Consider the following 19,011-nt stretch of genomic DNA (forward strand, 5'->3'; position numbering starts at 1 on the left):
CAGAAACTAAAAACATTGTGTCATAGTGCCACGATGGTATTTAAAAGTCACGCAATAGCTATAGCACTGCCCCTTGCCATCCCGACGAACTGACATAAAACAATTTCTCTTAAATCATTCTTCCTTCCTTCTTATTCGTAGAAGGAAAATATGTCTGTTACTTGCGGGGGACAAGGCAGTACTAGTATCTGGGGAGGGTCAAGTGCTATTGTTGAACAAATTTTGGCCCAATTCATTTGCTTTTGTCACTTCGAATGTTTTTCTATGTACACTGTTTACGTGTATATAGTAATGAAATATGATTTAACTGAAATTGATCGTTGTTACATAACTGGAATTAGTTGAAAAATGACATGCTTGTACTGAAAAATAAATAATAACAGTATGAGTGGTTAACTTAAATGTGGAAATGAGGAAGATATTGATCTTTAAGAGATGATGTAAAATGTTAAATTCTGGATATATATAAGACGAATAGAAAAGAGAACTCTTGATTTTATTTACAAGAAACTCTAGACCAATAAAAATCTGATTACATATTGTGTGAAAAAGGAAAATACTTCATAACATAGTACACATAGCATACATCAATTATGTTAGTGATTAAAATATACAGACAAACAAACACCTATCGGCTGTTATACAAGGTAAAGATGACACGTATTTGGTTCGACATTCAAGTTTGTACTTCTTTTAACAAACGCATAGATTCGCCACACTCCTCTTCATCTTTTTGGACGTTGATACAACAGGAACTTGTCGAATCTAAAACGTAAAAAAGGAAATTATATAATATGAATACCAGCTATTAAACTTAACAAGGGCAAACACTGCATAAAACAACAAAAAGTCGTACTCTCTCGTATGGGACAAAAATGAATAAAATTAAAAACATGTTTCCTATGACATCAGGAGGAGGACGTACAGTGGTATGCTGTACAACTGAATGAGAGAAATGGTCCGCTGTAACAAATGGTCAGAAATTTGAAACAAAAGTTCATGTGCTGGAGATTTTCTTTGTTTGCGTTAAATCTCATGAATTAAATTTGTCAGTGTAGTGGCACAAAGCCTAATATTTTGCAGACTGGTCTGTTTAGTCTCATTGAAGCGACAAAACAAGTTTTGTAGCATATTTTGGTTTCTAAAAATGATAAAAAGTAAAATCTTGATTTTGGAGGTAAATCTACCTTTTGTCTGTAAATGTGAATCTTCTCGGTTATTCATGTCATTCTTTACTATGACTAGTGATCGTATTTAAGTTTATTTGAGGTGTTCTGAATATACAAAATTTAATAAGTTGTGTAAAATTGTCTATGAGATCGACAATCGTAGATCGACATTCAATTTAAAAATTGTTTAGGTCGTAGTTTGGCATTCAATGTAGACGCAGTCTGCAATCGTAGATCAATTTTCAGAATACTTGTGGCCGTATATAGATATTCAATGTAGACCTAGGTGTGTACTCGTAGATCGATACTCGATGAAACCCAAGTTTTAAATCGTAGTAGACCCAGGTCTGCAATCTCAGATCAACTTTAAAAAATCTATTTTTAAAATTGTTCAGATCGTAGATCGATATTCAATGGAGACTCAGGTCTGCAATCTCAAGTTAACATAAAAACCTAGGTCGTAGATCGATACTCGGAATTGTTCAGCTCGTAAATCAAAATAAACTTCAGACCAAGGCCTGCAATCATAGATCAACAATAAAACACATTCAGGTCGTAAATCGACATTCAAAAAGTCCATGTAGTAGATCGACATTCGAAAAAACCAAGGTCTAAGACCATCATTAAAATGACTAACCTACACATTTTAGGCGAACATTTCTTTCTTTCAAAAATCCATGAAAGTGAGTAATCTGAAAGTTGCTAACAAACATGTTGACAAAAGATTTTTGCAAGATATTCTTATAAATAACCAAACATATAGTGCAGAAGATAGTAAACCATTGAAACGCTTTTTAGATAATTCTGAATAATCAGAACGCTCAGCAAAAGTACATAGGTATGAACCTGCTAGAAAATTCAAGATTTGTTTCAATTTAAACGTTCATGAATATGGACCCAGTCCTATAGGGTGGCCATTCCCCACTACCGGCAAAACCGTCGTCGGTACGTCCATATCAACATTTGTTAGTAGTCGCTCAGCTAGCGGTGCTGAATGTGACCATCTAGGCCCATTAAAATTGAGCTCCTTGTCTGATACATGCTCAACTTTTATGATAAATTGTGTTCCCCTCTTTTGAGAAATATTGGCAAACCAGTCTCATGTAGTTATTAAAGATTTTATGACAGTAATATTCCTATTTTTTTAATAGATGTTAGTGAATTTCATTCCAAATATTGCTTATTCATTCGACATTAAAGTCTTGTCTAGTTATTAACATAATGCCTCTTTTCAGCCTATTCTCTGACCTTTTGCTAGTATTTTTTTGCAATTATTTAATTGCCGTGTCCGTATTTGATTAAAGGAGTTTTCATGACTTGTAACTCATTTCATTTGCGGAATTTTCTATTCCTTATTTCATTATTTATTTTGATCTTACATGTTTATCTTCATTTGCATCCACCAGAGGTTCATCATATTCCCAAGACGAATTACAGAAGATCTGTATTGTTCCAGAATGTTTCAATGTTGATGTTTTAAGTTAAGTTTTTACCTTCTTTATTTGAAATAAGGAATAATGATCCAGCCCTTTTTTACTTTTGGAAGTATTCAGAAAAACTGAGTGCTAACATGAGTAGTTCTATTAACTTTTTATGGCGCGTATATACACACAGAACAGAACAAATCCTGTCTACTGAAAAATCATTTTATTTTGTAGGTAAAAAATTATTGTTTTTGGTTGCGGGTTTACCCCGCTACCAAAGTTACAAGTGTATTTCTGACAATCATATAGCATCTTTATTTGATTCCTAATCACATCCAAAGGATGTCCCCTGTGCTACACAGAATAGTCCCATTCATCAACAATGCGGATGAATTATCAGCGATGAAGCAGTTCTTATTCAACCTGTATCCATTCACACTGACCATTTAGATTATACAAGATCTATCAATGATAAGGTAAGCCCTTGGTTACATCATTGGCAATTTAGATATGTTCATGTCAGGGGTCAGGTAGAGTTCATCTTAGATATGAGGCACATTTGTATTTGTGTCTCATAGATGTATTGGCATTTAAACAGAAAAGAAATCTACCATAACCCGCAACCACCAAACTCTCAAGGCTTTGAATTTTTGGTTGAAACGGCTATTTCGTGGAGATATTAATTCACGGATTCCAAATTTTGAACTTATGATAAATAGAAACTTACTTGTTCGTCGGATTTTATTTTCATTGAATGATTCTTTCGATAACAACGAAATCAAAGAGAATCAGCCTCCTAGAACATTAATGACATCATAGTATGTAGAAGGTTTTAGGTATATATATTTTGGAATTATAAAAAACTGCAATCTCAGTCATTTTTCTACTTTTATTCGGTAGCGCCTTCAACGTTTCTGGCAAAATAATAAACAACATTACATTATCGAAATGTTAGTAAAAGAGTGAAATATATTTGGTATTTTCACAGTGAAAATTACCAAATATTTCTGTTTTTCATTGGAAAGAAACTATAAAATGGGTAAACCTAGTCAAAACATGAAATAACAAGAGCTATAAGTGACAAATGTCCCCGAGATGTGCCAAAGAATGCTACAGTTGTCTGCACAAAATATGCCAATATTGTATAGGTATGAATTGAATCAATTTGTGACCAGACAAAAATTTTTTTTTCTCTAAACGTAACCTTGACCTTGGAGCTAGTGGTATGGGTCTTGCGCATGAGACATCAACTTATTATAGGGAACATTTGTGCCAAGTTATTTCAAAATCCCTTGCTGACCGGACAAGAAACAGACCATATTAACATTTGATTTCTAAGTGTACATTGACCTCGGAGCTAGGGGTCCGAGTCTTGCGCGTGACACATCATCTTAATATAGGGTACATTTATGCCAAGTAATTTTAAAATCCTTTCATCGATAGTAGAATTATAGACCGGACAGGAAACAGACCATGTTAACCTTTAACCTCTAAGTGTGACATTGACCTTAGAGCTAGGGGTCTAGATCTTGCACTTGACACGTCGTCTCGTTATGGGGAACATTTATGCAAAGTTATTTCAAAATCTCTTGATGAATTGCAGAGGTATGAACTGGCCACGAAACAAACGCTGTTAACCTTTGACTTCTAAGTGTGACATTGACCTAGGAGCTAGGGTTCTAGGTCTTGCACATGACACATTGTCTCATTATGGTAAATATTTATGCCAAGTAATTTAAAAAAAAGACTTAATGAGACTTCATCATTGACGCAAAACATGCTACAGGATCTTCTGAAGAGTCAGATCTCGAGCTGACCTAAAAGTGAACGAGTTTCGATTTGCATGTTACACACATAAAGTATCAAACATTTCCAGTTTCTCACACAATAAGTAAAGACAGTTTCTGAAGACAGGTAAATGAATTATTTATCACAAGTTGTGTCGGTGTTATCTTACTTGTATCTTATCAGCATAACATATTGAAAGGGTGCTAAGTAGTGTTTGTAAATTCTAACTATCATAAACTGAAACTGAATAATTTGATTATACTATACAATGACATATTCAATGCCGTTGTACATAATAATAATAATAATAATAATATTAATAATAATAACGACAATAATAATAATCATAATAACAAGCATAACCTTATTGAAACAAAAGGTCATGACCGCACCGTTCCCCCTGAGGTTATTTTACCCCTACTGCGAATACCAGTGCTTAAAGCCTTACATAGTACGCCCAGGCGGACTGCATATAGAGGTTCAAACCCCTGGTTAATAGTGTCATCACAGATCATTTGAAAAACGAAATACTACACACTACCGTATCCATAGAGCCTGTTTAAAGTATTAGACCTGTAATAGAGTACCTCCTTTTTGAAGAGTATTCAATTCCCACCATAAACCTACTTCGAGTTCAAGCCCCACTGGGACCAATTTTTTTCTAGTAAGTTTTTACTTTTTTCAAGACATATTATTCATTTATTGTACAAAACTGAAAATGTTTCACTTGATGAGCGATTTTTTGCAGTTCAAAGTGAATTTACCTCTGAAACAGAAGGGGGCAGAGTTAGACAGCTTGAAAAATACTGAGTTACATGCTGTAAAAGTTCTCTATTTTGCCTTTACTCTTTAGAGTACATATTGTGGAAGAAATGTAGGTAGGTTTTACTTCTGCCCCAAGGTTATTTTTGAATTCAGTGAGCAAAATTTAAAACAATCCCAGAAGAGTCGATCTTAATTTTTCAGTGTTGGAGTTAATATTCTGTCTCAGTAAATCCGTTTACTTGAGGCACCCTAGAAAAAAAAATATTGACAGTTTTATTTGTGTTTTACAATTGTTTACCAATAGTCTGATGTTTCTTTTATCACAATTAATCTCTGCAAACGTTTTAGATAGTGGCCATCACTTTGAGATTGGTCTCTACTTGACATACCATAAATTATACAAAATTTATAAAAAAAAACGGCACGGTAAAAGTTGTTTAAAAATTAACACAGTGCGAAACACGGTCAACTTAAAGAATATACTAAGCAAATGCCATTTTTAAACATAACTATTAGGGGTCAAATACCTTAATTCAACAAACCTTGAAAATATAAATGTTGAAATGTAAAACCTTTTACAAAAAATTATAAACTACCACCTTCTGCTATCGCATATAAAACAGATATCAAAAAATGTAAAACAATGACACAATGTCTCTGAAATACAGTGATTTTTTTAATGTGCCAAGTGATTTACTTTTGCATAGTTCTAATGGCAGCTCATTCCACAGTTTTTGACTAATAGTACAGAAACCTCTATCATTGAATGTTTTGCACTTGTTGTATGGAACAGCATTGGCTGTATGACATTTGCGGTTTACATGATCTTTAAAGTTCAAGGTTTCGTCAAGAAATGCACCGAGATATATAATTGTGCTTTCTCGTTTGATATCATCACAAACAATGTTAAACGAATTCGTAAAACATTTGTTCAATTGAGGTCTGCTACCAAACGTAATAAATTCAGTTTTTGAAGTGTTCATTTTCAGTTTGTTTCTATTCATCCAGTCATTGATTATAACTGCGCACCGTTCAAGGTCTCCGATCGCTTGTGATTCTATGGAAACAGATGTAGGACGAAAGCTTTTATTTGCTATATGATCATCAACAAAACCGTAGACTGATATGGATTTTGAAATGACACCAAAAAGAGTTCCAGCATAGGTGAGATACAACCACTGACCAAGGCAACTGCCTTGGGGCACACTGCAATCAAGATGGCCGTCTGATGAATACACATTGTTGATATTAATCTTACAAATACGAGTCCTTAAGTAGGAGTCTACCCATTGAAGAGCTGTTTCACAGACACCATACTGTGTCAAGGGCATCTATAAAAATGTTGTGGTCGACAGTGTCAAATGCCGCACTTAAGTCAATTGCAATAAGGGCCGTGACTTCCTTTTTCTCCATACAACTTAGAAGAACATTTAACAAACGAATCAGCGCAGATTCAGATGAGAGGTATTTCCTATATGCAGACTGGTTCTTAGGCAAAAGACTGTTTTGATTTAAATGTTTGTTTAATCTGTAAAGAACAGCTTTCTCAATAAGTTTTGATAGAAATTATAAATTACTCACAGGACAATAATTGGAGGCTCCAGTTCCTGACCTGCTTTTTGAGCAAAGGTCTAACAACTGCTTGTTTGTATTTCACAGGAAAAACACCTTGTTGTAGTGAGATATTCACCAATTTAGTGATACTAGGGAGAGTTTCATCTACATATGATTTCAGAATACGTGTTGGCATAATATCTAGCTCTAAAGACGTAGTATTCAATTCATTGATGAGTGTTTTCACTTCATCTTGAGTCAGTTCCTGAAGTCCGACTTTTATATAATCTCACACAAATGGTCATTCTGTGACCTTCTACCAAGACTGTCTAAATTATCTGGATGTATAAAAACCATGACCGCCATGTAACAATTAAAACACCCAGAAAATGTAAACTATTAGTAAAATCCTATTATCATATACATGAATTTTCCAAGTCCTGTCCTGGTCAAACTTAAATACAATCAATATTATTGCCAAATTTTCCACACAGAATTCAAACTAATTCAATATACCCAAAGACATACAATATAAGTATTTATTATATACCTATATAAATTCTGTAAAAAATCGGATTGTATTTCACAATTAAATATGAACAGACAGACAAAAAATCCGTATTGTACTTTTAAATTCCGTATTGTATGCTGCCGGACTATTTTCATTAATATGCATGACACGGCACATTTCTATAAATAGCGCACATAAAAACTTCACTAATTTAATTTCGATAAACATTGAAGATTTCGTTGAAGAACAAAACAAGCATCAAAATGGTAAAGGTATATAATAAAAGGGTCATTATAACAGTAGCTAGATCTGGGACTGTATTCGGCTCTCGTGTATTTTGCAAGGTCGGATCACACTCGGCGCTTGCGCGCCTCGGGAGATCCGATCTGGCAAAATACACACGACCCGAATACTGCATCCAAGATCAAGCTACTGTTATAATAACCCTATTTTATTCTATTTACCTTCTGTACCAAGTAAGAAAGGTGAGTCAGCTTCATCGCATTTGATACAAGAGTTTATTGTAGAAATCTTACCATTTTTCTTCTTGCAAGTAACTTCATCCAATTCGTTTCGTCCTGTTGAAACAAAGTCGCAAATAATAATTTGAGTTAGAAATGTTGACATATTTTTTACTTTTTTAATTTTTTATATAAACATCCTTGTGTACAAACAAGATCAGGTGTGTTTCTCAAACGCAGTTCTTGTTTATAATGGTGACATTGACCACGACCCCAACAACCAGAACGCATGTCTGTACCTCCTAGAAAGCTATGTATATACCAAGTTTGATTACAATATCGCACTTTTAGCAGACATCCAATATCGCCCAACTCCGACGAATGACTCTAAATACCAACCATCAAATGGCGTGATGCTGCATGTTCAAATGACTAGTATTTCTGGTCATGTTGGGAAGTTTTATGTTGAAAAGCTTGAAACGTTTGTAAACAAACATAGATAAACACTCTTTGAAGACAAAGTTTATGTTGCCTTGTTATATAAGTATAAGTAGGCATCTACAATATGTGATTTTGTCGTTTAGTTTAGTATCAGGCTTGATACCCAAAGCTATGAAAGCGGAAGTATGAAACACCCCAGCCGAAATGATCAAGCTGAAAAACTGACTAAGCAGTTACTATACCAATTACACAAAAAATCGAAACATACAACTCTGATTAAGACATACATTATAAGTATTTATTATATACCTGTATAAATTCTGTAACAAAACATCTTGTATTTCACAATTAAATATGAACCGACAGACAAAAAATCCGTATTGTACTTTTAAATTCCGTATTGTACTTTCCGTATTGTATGCTGCCGGACTATTTTCATTAATATGCATGACCCGGCACATTTCTATAAATAGCGCACATAAAAACTACATTAAGTTCCATTTAATTTCGATAAATATTGGAGATTTCGTTGAAGAACAAAACAAGCATCAAAATGGTAAAGGTATATAATAAAAGGGTCATTATAACAGTAGCTAGATCTGGGAATGTATTCGGCTCTCGTGTATTTTGCAAGGTCGGATCTGGCAAAATCCACACGACCCGAATACTGCATCCCAGATCAAGCTACTGTTATAATAACCCTATTTTATTCTATTTACCTTCTGTACCAAGTAAGAAAGGTGAGTCAACTTCATCGCATTTGATACAAGAGTTTATTGTAGAAATCTTACCATTTTTCTTCTTGCAAGTAACTTCATCCAATTCGTTTCGTCCTGTTGAAACAAAGTCGCAAATAATAATTTGAGTTAGAAATGTTGACATACTTTTACTTTTTTAATTTTTTATATAAACATCCTTGTGTACAAACAAGATCAGGTGTGTTTCTCAAACGCAGTTCTTGTTTATAATGGTGACATTAACCACGACCCCAACAACCAGAACGCATGTCTGTACCTCCTAGAAAGCTAAGTGTATACCAAGTTTGATTACAATATCGCACTTTTAGCAGACATCCACTATCGCCCAACTCCGACGAATGACTCTAAATACCAACCATCAAATGGCGTGATGCTGCATGTTCAAATGACTAGTATTTCTGGTCATGTTGGGAAGTTTTATGTTGAAAAGCTTGAAACGTTTGTAAACAAACATAGATAAACACTCTTTGTAGACAAAGTTTATGTTGCCTTGTTATATAAGTATAAGTAGGCATCTACAATATGTGATTTTGTCGTTTAGTTTATGTAATAAAGTCAGTCGTGTAACTAGTGCGGCAAGTTTAGTTCTCTTTTGACAGCATGACTCGTTATATGTGCACATGTCGTCTTACCTCATTTCAAAATAGAAAAAATGATATCGTCATCAGGGTGTACCATATACGCTTCTATACATCCCTAATATATTGAGAATTAAATGATCATAATTGTATTAGGTATGATAGGTATGTAATAACGTTCATATTTTAAAAAATTACTGTTGTAACAAAAACCCAGACGTATGTATGCAAAAGAAAATTACCTTGCTTTCCTCTACAATTGAAACAACAAATCATTACACCCACAACCATTACGATGGCTACTGCTATCTCAATCAGAAGCATATGATACCACTCCATAAAGTTCGCCCAAGAAGCGAACAGAACAGAAACCAATGAGTAAATAAATATGACTACGACAAAGGTCAAGAAGTCGACGTTATTTTTCTGGATTGCTTTTATGCACTTCCTTCTGTTCTGAAATAGTAAGACATGTATACACAGTTACTTTAATCAAAGAGATTATACAGTTTGGCAGTCTGGTTTCTATTGAGCTTAGTTGCACATCGTTCGAGATATGCCTTTCTAGTTTCAAACTAATGTGATACGGGCGACCGGGGCTACTTGGGGCACTGGGCAAGCAGAAATAATAAAATATTTTACATTACTTGAACTATGCAGAAATATGTGTTATAGTAGTTCCCCTCTGATTTTGTTTGCAAACCTGCAACTGCCTCTACAGTTCCATTTAATAGAATTTTCAGTCCTATACATTTTATTGCCGCGTTTGAACATTCTTCGTAAGTAAGAACTAGATAATCAGAAAGTGTAGTTAACTATGTACATTTTGCATATACATTTTGTCCCGGTGATGTGTCATGGTTATACTGATGTCGGAAGTATTGTCAAGTTGGAATAAACATTGTATAACGTTTTAACGTCATATCAAAGGAAAACACAACAGCATCATGTACACCACTTGCATGTCTATAACTTTGTTGACCTTCGAAATTTTCAATAAGTTATGACAATACCAGGTGACAAATAACGCACAAAAATTAAATGATTTCTAATGTATATTTATTTAGGGATATTAATGTTTAAGCTTGCCCTAGACAGTATTTCAATTTACCTAGTGCTGGAGCAAGTTCAGAAAAACAAGAGGTGTACTGTACAAAACAGTTTCCATTTAAGAAATTAAAGTACTGTACCGTTTTCTGTATTGCGTTATATAATGTAAAATGAATGTAAAGGAGTGTCCTTCATTTTGCTGATACAAACCTCTGCAAAATCATACAAAAAATATATGAAAATTGGTCCAGCTAGCCTGGCCTCACCAAGTATTTAAGAGTAAATGTTTTGAAGTTACATATCGAACTATTGTTATAGGGAACAAAAATGTAGGTATGTTCAGTAACGAACAACGTTAAACTTACCCAATGCTGTCAAATTTTATAAACTACAAAAATGAATGACAAATTTCACGTCTACTAAACCCTAGCGCCACTACCAAAAAAAAGGTGATAAGGAGATGAGCTGTCGAGATTACCGTGGTGCAGCTGTCACTTTTTAAAATTGTAAGGATCATCATTCTTTCTTATGTTTTTACTGATGTAACTTATTGTGAAAATCGGAGAATGTAGTGCCGTGTAGAAACACTTTTACTACAGGCTAATTGTAGTTGTGTTTCGATATTCTGTGAATTATTGTGCGAAGAGCTTTTCTCCTGATGCGAATGTTTACGTATTTTGATATATGTCTGTATTCAAACTACATTCCTATGCATAGACACATTTTATGAACATTGTAGAGCCTGCAAATGGTCTAAATATGTATAATGCTTACACAGGCAAACATTAAAGTTAAAGACGCTCGCGGCAGTTTCGTCATTTTTTTCGCAATAACAGATTTTGATGAAATGTTCTGTATAACAAGATCGTGTTATGATGTATTGAAAAATGAAATAAAAATACTAGGTTACCAGCACTGTTTAAGTTTTATTTGTCCGGAGATATGATGCTATTTTGAACACTTTTCAAAATTGCCATACTCCTACCATGAATTTCATAAAAGTACAATGACTAGTATCAATTTGAAATGTAAGCATTTGTCTACCTAATTTAAAACTAAAAGAAAATTTGTAGGTCACTATATTAGATTTGGCTTGAATTAAATTACAAAGATGTGGGGTGTGGCAGGCATTTATAGAACGCAGGCCGGTACGAAATACGTAACCAGTTTGTATTTCCAATAAGGATATATATTCAGCCAAAATCTTTGACAGTACTCTGTTTTTGTCCACAGCTTAAGGCAAAGATAGTAAACATGAGGATCAAATGGCTCTAGGTCGCTCACCTGAGGAAAATCTGGAATACGCTCGCTGAAAGTGTGACTGAAGAAACCGTTTTTTTTTTTTGTACTCTTAAAGGAAGAAACAGAGAGGAATCAATTCGGCTGCTGCATCCTTAACCTTTAACATATTGATCTTGAAAGCAATAAGGGTTATCTACTCCATTTGTCCAATCACTCAACTAAGTTTGAAAGGTGCAGGTTAAAGACTTCTCTACGGGAACGCTTTTCAGTGTTTAGACGTCAATGATTTGAGCATGTGACCTAAAGATATATCAAATTATCAAACGGCAGATCTTAATAAGCGGAAGCGGATTTTTATGTGTTTCTGAAGTATTTTGATGTCATAGATGTAGGTAGTTACGGATGTACGGTACGGGTACGGCACGGGGATTAGGAACAACCAAATTGGCACGGTGTTGTGGTAAATATCGCATTAGTGATGGCAGTATACAGTAATGGTGGCGCTGAGGCCTTATTTGCCTGTGCTAACGAATTGTTTTAGATCTGAACACATTTTCTTTCTCTTATAACTGAAAATTTTCTGACAAAAAGTTAAATCAGAAAAGATAAAACAGTACATAGACAATCATTTTAAAACATAGTAAGTTACATTAAATTACATTTCATATAGCCATGATTGTGTTTCTCCATAAAAATGTGTCTTTATACATATTCAACCTGTCGAACGTTATTCACATAGAATCGTTTTATTGCATTCGACAAACAGCCTACATGATATTATCGAGACTATTTTTTTCGACTCCGACTTAACTCGGTGGCGACAGATTCAAAGCAAATTCGCTTTAATTTATTTTTTATTTTTTGCATTTTCTTTTTTTTCAAATATTTCGGTAAGTTTCTGTGTGTTCGGGTTGAGCGTCTTTTTCAACATCAAATATTTCAAGAAGATTTAATCTCTCGAAAACGGTTTCCGCCTCATATTTCTTTTTGAATCAGTCAATTTATCTACCTTATTCATGACAGAGTGTTTTGTGCACCAAATGAATGCAATTAGATGTCACACTTATTCATTTCGCCAAAATTTTCAAGAAGTTCTTCATATTGATTGCCATAATTTCTTTAAGTGCTTTTTAATTTGATATTGAATGACTTGCAAAAGTTGTGCGCTGTTTGAAAGGTGATTTCACTTGTTATTACAAATCTTTTGATCGATGAACAAATTTAGTCCTTTTCTATGACGACATTTTTATAGAGTTTGTTTTGTTGTTGCAGAACTTGCCTCCCGTGGTGTTCTTGTGTTTACTAGAACTATTACTTTAAGTCTTGGGAAGATATTGTTCTTCTTTTTGGTTGTTTTGAGAGGCCCACTTGTCCTTATTCGCTTTAAAAGCCACATCTGCAATAGAAAAACAGTGTATGCAGAATTTATCATAGTATATAAAGGTTTTGTGTGATTCAAAATTGAATCGTTCACTAATTGATTGCACACATACTTCTCTTAATTCTAAAATATCCTTTAGGACATGAGAATAAATAGGTGAATGAAATCCCAGGAAGCATACCGTATTTCTCATGAATAAAACTACTTATTTCTTGTCAGACCTTTAACACTAACAACACGCCAGAGCGCCATCACTATCGTATAGCTCGACCACTGATGTGATAACACCACCATTTTCAACAAAATACTGGCATACCTCTTTTAAAGGAGATTTCATTACTGAAGATAGCACAGAACAATAATAATACTATATAAGAACAACTCAAGACAGTGGTATGATTACATTATTTTACTATTAACAAAGTACTATCATAATGGCAATTTATTATACAATTTCGTTTAGATTAATGTTTGGCAGAAATTGGTCACAGCTTCACAAAAATGTCAATATACAAATACATATGATATGAGCCGCACCATGAGAAAACCAACATAGTGCATTTGCGACCAGCAAGGATCCAGGCCAGACTGCGCATCCGCACAGTTTGTTCAGGATCCATGCTGTTCGCTTTCAAACCCTATTGCAATTAGAGAAACTGTTAGCGAACAGTATTGATCCTGACCAGACTGTGCGGATGCGCAGGCTGATCGTGATCTATGCTGGTCGCAAATGCACTATGTTTGTTTTTCATGGTGCGGCTCATATATAGTATATGGTTAAAAAATGCAGATGTCAAGACCCTGGGAACAGAGGACTAATACAGTATACTTGAAACAAAGAAAATTCTTATTACATAAGGTTAAGATATATTTGCGCAGGCTGACCTAACCGCCGAACATGGGATCAGAATTCAACGGAGATCAGGAACATAAAAACAGGCATATGTAATAAGTAACAAATTTAAACGTTCATATATTTTACCTACACATTTCACAGTTCAGGAAATTAAACACTCTCTATAAAAGCATGTGGAAACTTTCATTATTCTTCAATATACTTGTCAATATTGCATGTGAAGCTGTAACGACTGAAGGCAAGGAAGTGGGTAGGCCGAACTTGAACACATCTGAATACTTGATGTATCTGAAACTATAAAGCAAAAGGAAAACATGGAGAGCATTTAACAAGCAAAAAAAGGTTTGGGTGGGTTATTAAACATCAGGAAGTATATACAATCGAGGATTCCTTCCATTAAAAATTAAAAAAAACTCTGAACTTTATTTGGAAACGACCTTCTTCCGCGTGCAGAACTGAAAGGACCCAAAAGGAGTTTAAATTACAAGTATATTAATATACCAACAAGATATTAGCTAAAGTCGGGTCTCCACAACAGGATCGGAGCTCCTTCAGTAACCGGTTTTGAACATTAAAAGAAATTACTTTTGACGTTCGCATTTAAAAGTATCATAAGCATTTAGATAATCTGCATGCTCGATTATGTTCTTATAGATTTCTAAGCATCGAAATGTGGTTGGAATACAAACATATATCAACATGTGCAAAGGTCCGAAACAACAGAAAAGCTCTTGACATGCCAATTTACATGATATTTTAACACAATTACAGTAAACTTGTAGTAAAAGCATTTGTACACGGCACTACATTCTCCAATTTTCGAAATAAGGTCTATCTATTAAATTATAAAACAATTGTAGAGTTTACTTACCCGTTTACAATATTAGACCGGTTATAACTGAAAATGCCGACAGCTCCATTCCTTATCATCACGTTTTGGTGGTGGCGCTAGTGTTTAGAAGCCGTAAATTTTAGATAAATAAGATTCCTTTTTTTATAATCTTAATTGTAAAAGGGAAACGGCTGCCACAGGTGTCCAGATAGCCACTGATAATCCAAATACGGATTGACTGAAAGTTATTGGTCAGTTTGAGATAGGGCTACTCGCCTGTAGTTAGGTTAAAATGTTTCAACATGTTTATTTCAAATACATTTGCATAGAATGTATATATGACACTGAAAAATGGTAAAGCGGGTGAAAATAAAAATCAGGTATTGGTAAAAAAGCAAAAAGAATGTAACTTTTCAGCATTATTTCAAAAGCGTTACAACGGCACAATATTTGTGGTTATTTATAAGAATATCTTGAAAAAATCTTATGTCAATAAGTTTGTACCACTTGGCACTTTCAGAGTACTCACTTTTTATAGATTTTGGAGAGAAAATATTTTTCGCCTAAAATGTGTGGGTTAGTCCCACTAATGCATAACTTGTACATATGGTGGCGAATAATGTTTTATGAACTTTTCTTTTCAAAAGAATTATCTCAGTTTTATTGAAATTTTGAAAATAACACAAACCTATCCCTTTTTGAAAAGATCTTTAGAATATCTAAACAAGTTATAGTGCTTATGACTACAAAAAGCTATATTTCACAAAGGGAACTTAAATTTGTCCCATAATCAATTCATCACTTAAGCTTAATTTCATGAGATTTTAGGTGTAGAGGAATCGCAGATGGTAATACAAGACTAAAAGGGTTGGAATACAGAAATCAAAACGATTTGTATTTTATTTCTTGAGAGAGGAACTCCAGTGTCTATTCATCTAAATTCTTTTTCCACATTTGTCATAGTCTTCAGTAAAGAACTCAATATCTTTCATAATGTCTTACATGTGAAGAATGATAATATTTGGCTGCGGTATGTTTTTAAGCTAATATATAGATAAAGACACCTACCCTACGCTTTCTGTATCCTTCAAAATACTTCTCCCTATCACGATTACATATAAGTAAATATCGTTGATCGTTTATTAATTTCATTCTTGCTTTGCCCGACAATTGTTCAGATTCCAGTAGAGCGTTGAGTGTTTCGCAACTACACATGTCCAGTGCTCTTTGCACTTCCTTTACCGCATCTGTAAACTAATAAGTTAATTGTATCAGATATTGCTTTTGAATCACCGCCTTATTGACTGTGTCACTTATATTCATAATGGACCTAGATCGCTCACCTGAGTTACACAGCTCGCTTGAACAGTTTCTGTAGATAGGTATGCTAGGAAAATATCTGAAATTATTTTGAAAAGGTTCAGTGTTTTCGGATAAAAAGATTTTGTCAAAGTTGTTTTATTAAGTATATATTTTGCCTATAATAGACAAGTGGTGTACAAAATTGGGTATAGGGAACAAAAATATATAAAGAACGTTTGTAAGTTACAAAAGGAAGAACTGATCAATCATTCTAGAGACATCTTTCCTTGACAGACGTAAATACCACAAGGCAGTACTAGTTTTCAAAGCGGTAAATAATATGGTATCTAGTTATATGTCGGAATCAATGTCTGTTACAAACATGTACAATTTTAGATCGAGTTTACGTAAATACATATTGCATTATCTGCAAGACCTATTACGTAAATAGTCTTGCATGCTTTAAGGAAACGTACAAGACATATCTTTATAGTAATTTACAGAATGAGTGATTGTTTCTTTTTTGTTATCAGTAAAATAAATTTGTTGTATACTTGTTTTTCTTTCATTTGTTTGAAAAACGAAAACATGTTGTAAAATGCATGAATGAATCATCAGTTGATTATATCATGTGTAAATGGTGATAGTTTGGAAGTTGTGATATCTGTTTTAGTGATTACAGAGATTTCATTTTTGGTGGTACATGCCTGTTGTTGATATTTGTTTCAGTTTCAGAAGTTTCAGTTTCCACAGTTGAAATTGTTTCCAATCTGTTACATTCTTTAAATAAAGATGTTATTATTGTAATTATTATTACTATTATTATTATTATTATTATTATTATTATAGCAAAGTCATTAAATCTAGCGTGTTTTTATTTTAACAATGACTTACTGATTTCAAATCTATCCCTTTAAAGTAGACAGCATAAAGATCAATATCAATTACATAAATAATAATCGAAGCTGGAGCATGTCACATGTGTTACATCAATTAAAAGAAACAATAATCTGTATGGTATGAACTGTCAATTTTTATGAAATATTTTAGAGTTTTTCTTGTTTTTTTTTAACATGAAGTGTGATATGGTATACATAACATTATGTCCCAGTTTTAATTTGAATAGTGGATCTGACTTTCTTTTATTAGAATTCAAACATTTTGATGTCATCCAGTATGCATGTATTTAACAACTATTACACAGTCCAATAAGTTTTTCCTGCAACAATATAGTAATAATTAGAGTTTATTAATGTTATATTTTTTCTCAAAAATTTAGTTACTATCTCTGGTGTCAAGGAGATCGTGAAAGGTGATCATTTTCCCAACTAATATGTTATGCGAATTTGAATAATCTAATTGAATAAACATGTTTGCTTCATGTATTATTTTTATTGACTCCTTTACTTAATTCATCATTCCGATTTTGTTTTCTAATGTTTAATTTCATTTATAAATAAAATCTGGAAAGTAGATCCCTCGGAAGCACCGAGAACAATGCAAACAGTGAAAATTGCAGACTCGGTTTGATTGAGTCTGTTCATGAGCAGTAATGGAAAATGCAACACTGCCCACGCCCCCTAGCACCGGCTTGTCAATCAATATTCGTGATTTCGTGATTCAGTGTTGGCTTTAACTCATTTCAAATAGAAAACGGAATTCACCGTCTAGAGCCGAGAACCGGGCCTTAAAAGTCTACGATCACGTCCTAGATTAGGTATACGGTATTAAGTATTACAGTCACCTCCGTATTCTTCAGAGAAAATATCATTTTCTATAAAATCAACAGTTAGGACATTTTAAAGCCCAGCACGTCATTCTAAAATAAACCCATTACAACCGTTTCTCTAAACAACATTATGAGGTTATTCTTAATATATACAATGATATTTTTCTAAATATAGATTAAAATAAATGACCGCCGGAAACTTGATGTTTTTCAGCCTAACGATTGAAAAGCTTTGCTACAAACCGGGATTTAAACTACTCGAAGTCCTGGCAGCTATGTACTGTATATTACAACATACGAACTATCTGAAGCATTGGTAGAGGTAAAGGTATGGTAAAACGCTGTGAAATCACATGTAAAATGATGTAAATCATATAAAGGGAAAACTAGCTCTGCCCCTGTCGGCCATGTTTGTAAACAATACAGAATGAATTGAAGGAATTTGGTAGGAGAATACTTAGGTTACATTACTATGTATGTATTTCGTAACAGTAGTTTAAGAGCAGACTTTCAAAATTATCCATACAGCCTTGTACAGTGGAAAACAGTCCCATCCCCTGATGACCATGTTTTCAAACGAAACATAATGATTTCAAAGACCTTGGTAGAGAGTAACCCAAGGAAAACTGATGCGACATTTTTCCAAAAACTGGACCTGCCGTTTCTGAGAAGAAGTTCTTTAAAGTTTATCCATTTGGTTGCCATGCAAACCAGAAGTGTGCACAAATGACTTAGATTTTAAGGAATTTGAAAGAGATAACCCCAGGGAATATTCTAATGAAATTTGGTTACAGTTGGAGCGGTGGTTTAGGAAATGATTAAAGAATCTCTGGCCGACAACGTACAGACAGACGGACGAACGTCAAACGATACTAAAAGTTCACCATGAGTAGTTCGTGCTCAGGTGAGCTACAAATTACTTTGTTATTCTTCAACCAAGTGTAAAGTCAGCACAAGAAATCTCAAAGATATTAAACAGGAATTGATCATTTTATTCAACGAGTGTAAGTAACTTTTACAATATAAAATTTAATGTAGGGTAGAAGATATTAGAGATAGAAGATAGTACACTTGAAATCTGTGTCATTTTAAGAGACCTTAACATTACACCTAGATTTGTAAAAGCATTCGGTAAAATACAAATGAATTATTGAAATTACCTTTATTCAA

General features: G+C 33.8%; 1 protein-coding gene across 1 annotated transcript; it reads right to left on the minus strand.

Annotated features, from left to right (window-relative positions):
• Positions 1–479: 479 nt before the first annotated feature.
• LOC128553069 (uncharacterized) lies at positions 480–16,058 on the minus strand. Its single transcript, XM_053534178.1, has 5 exons — positions 15,879–16,058; positions 9,692–9,905; positions 8,905–8,946; positions 7,748–7,789; positions 480–765 (listed from the first exon to the last, which is right to left on the minus strand). Exons 1-5 carry the CDS (start codon positions 16,023–16,025, stop codon positions 677–679), a joined length of 534 nt encoding a protein of 177 aa, XP_053390153.1. The 5' UTR covers positions 16,026–16,058; the 3' UTR covers positions 480–676.
• Positions 16,059–19,011: the final 2,953 nt, after the last annotated feature.

Source organism: Mercenaria mercenaria, unplaced genomic scaffold (genome assembly GCF_021730395.1).
Source record: "Mercenaria mercenaria strain notata unplaced genomic scaffold, MADL_Memer_1 contig_3449, whole genome shotgun sequence".
Taxonomy (NCBI): Eukaryota; Metazoa; Mollusca; class Bivalvia; order Venerida; family Veneridae; genus Mercenaria; species Mercenaria mercenaria.

Excerpts from the sequence above, each read along its gene's own strand:
- LOC128553069 (XM_053534178.1), bottom strand. The coding sequence starts at position 16,025 with ATGTGTAGTTGCGAAACACTCAACGCTCTACTGGAATCTGAACAATTG. Across the intron at positions 7,790-8,904 it reads TACTTGCAAGAAGAAAAATG|GACGAAACGAATTGGATGAA; the intron begins GTAAGATTTCTA and ends TTGTTTCAACAG. Across the intron at positions 766-7,747 it reads TACTTGCAAGAAGAAAAATG|ATTCGACAAGTTCCTGTTGT; the intron begins GTAAGATTTCTA and ends TTTACGTTTTAG.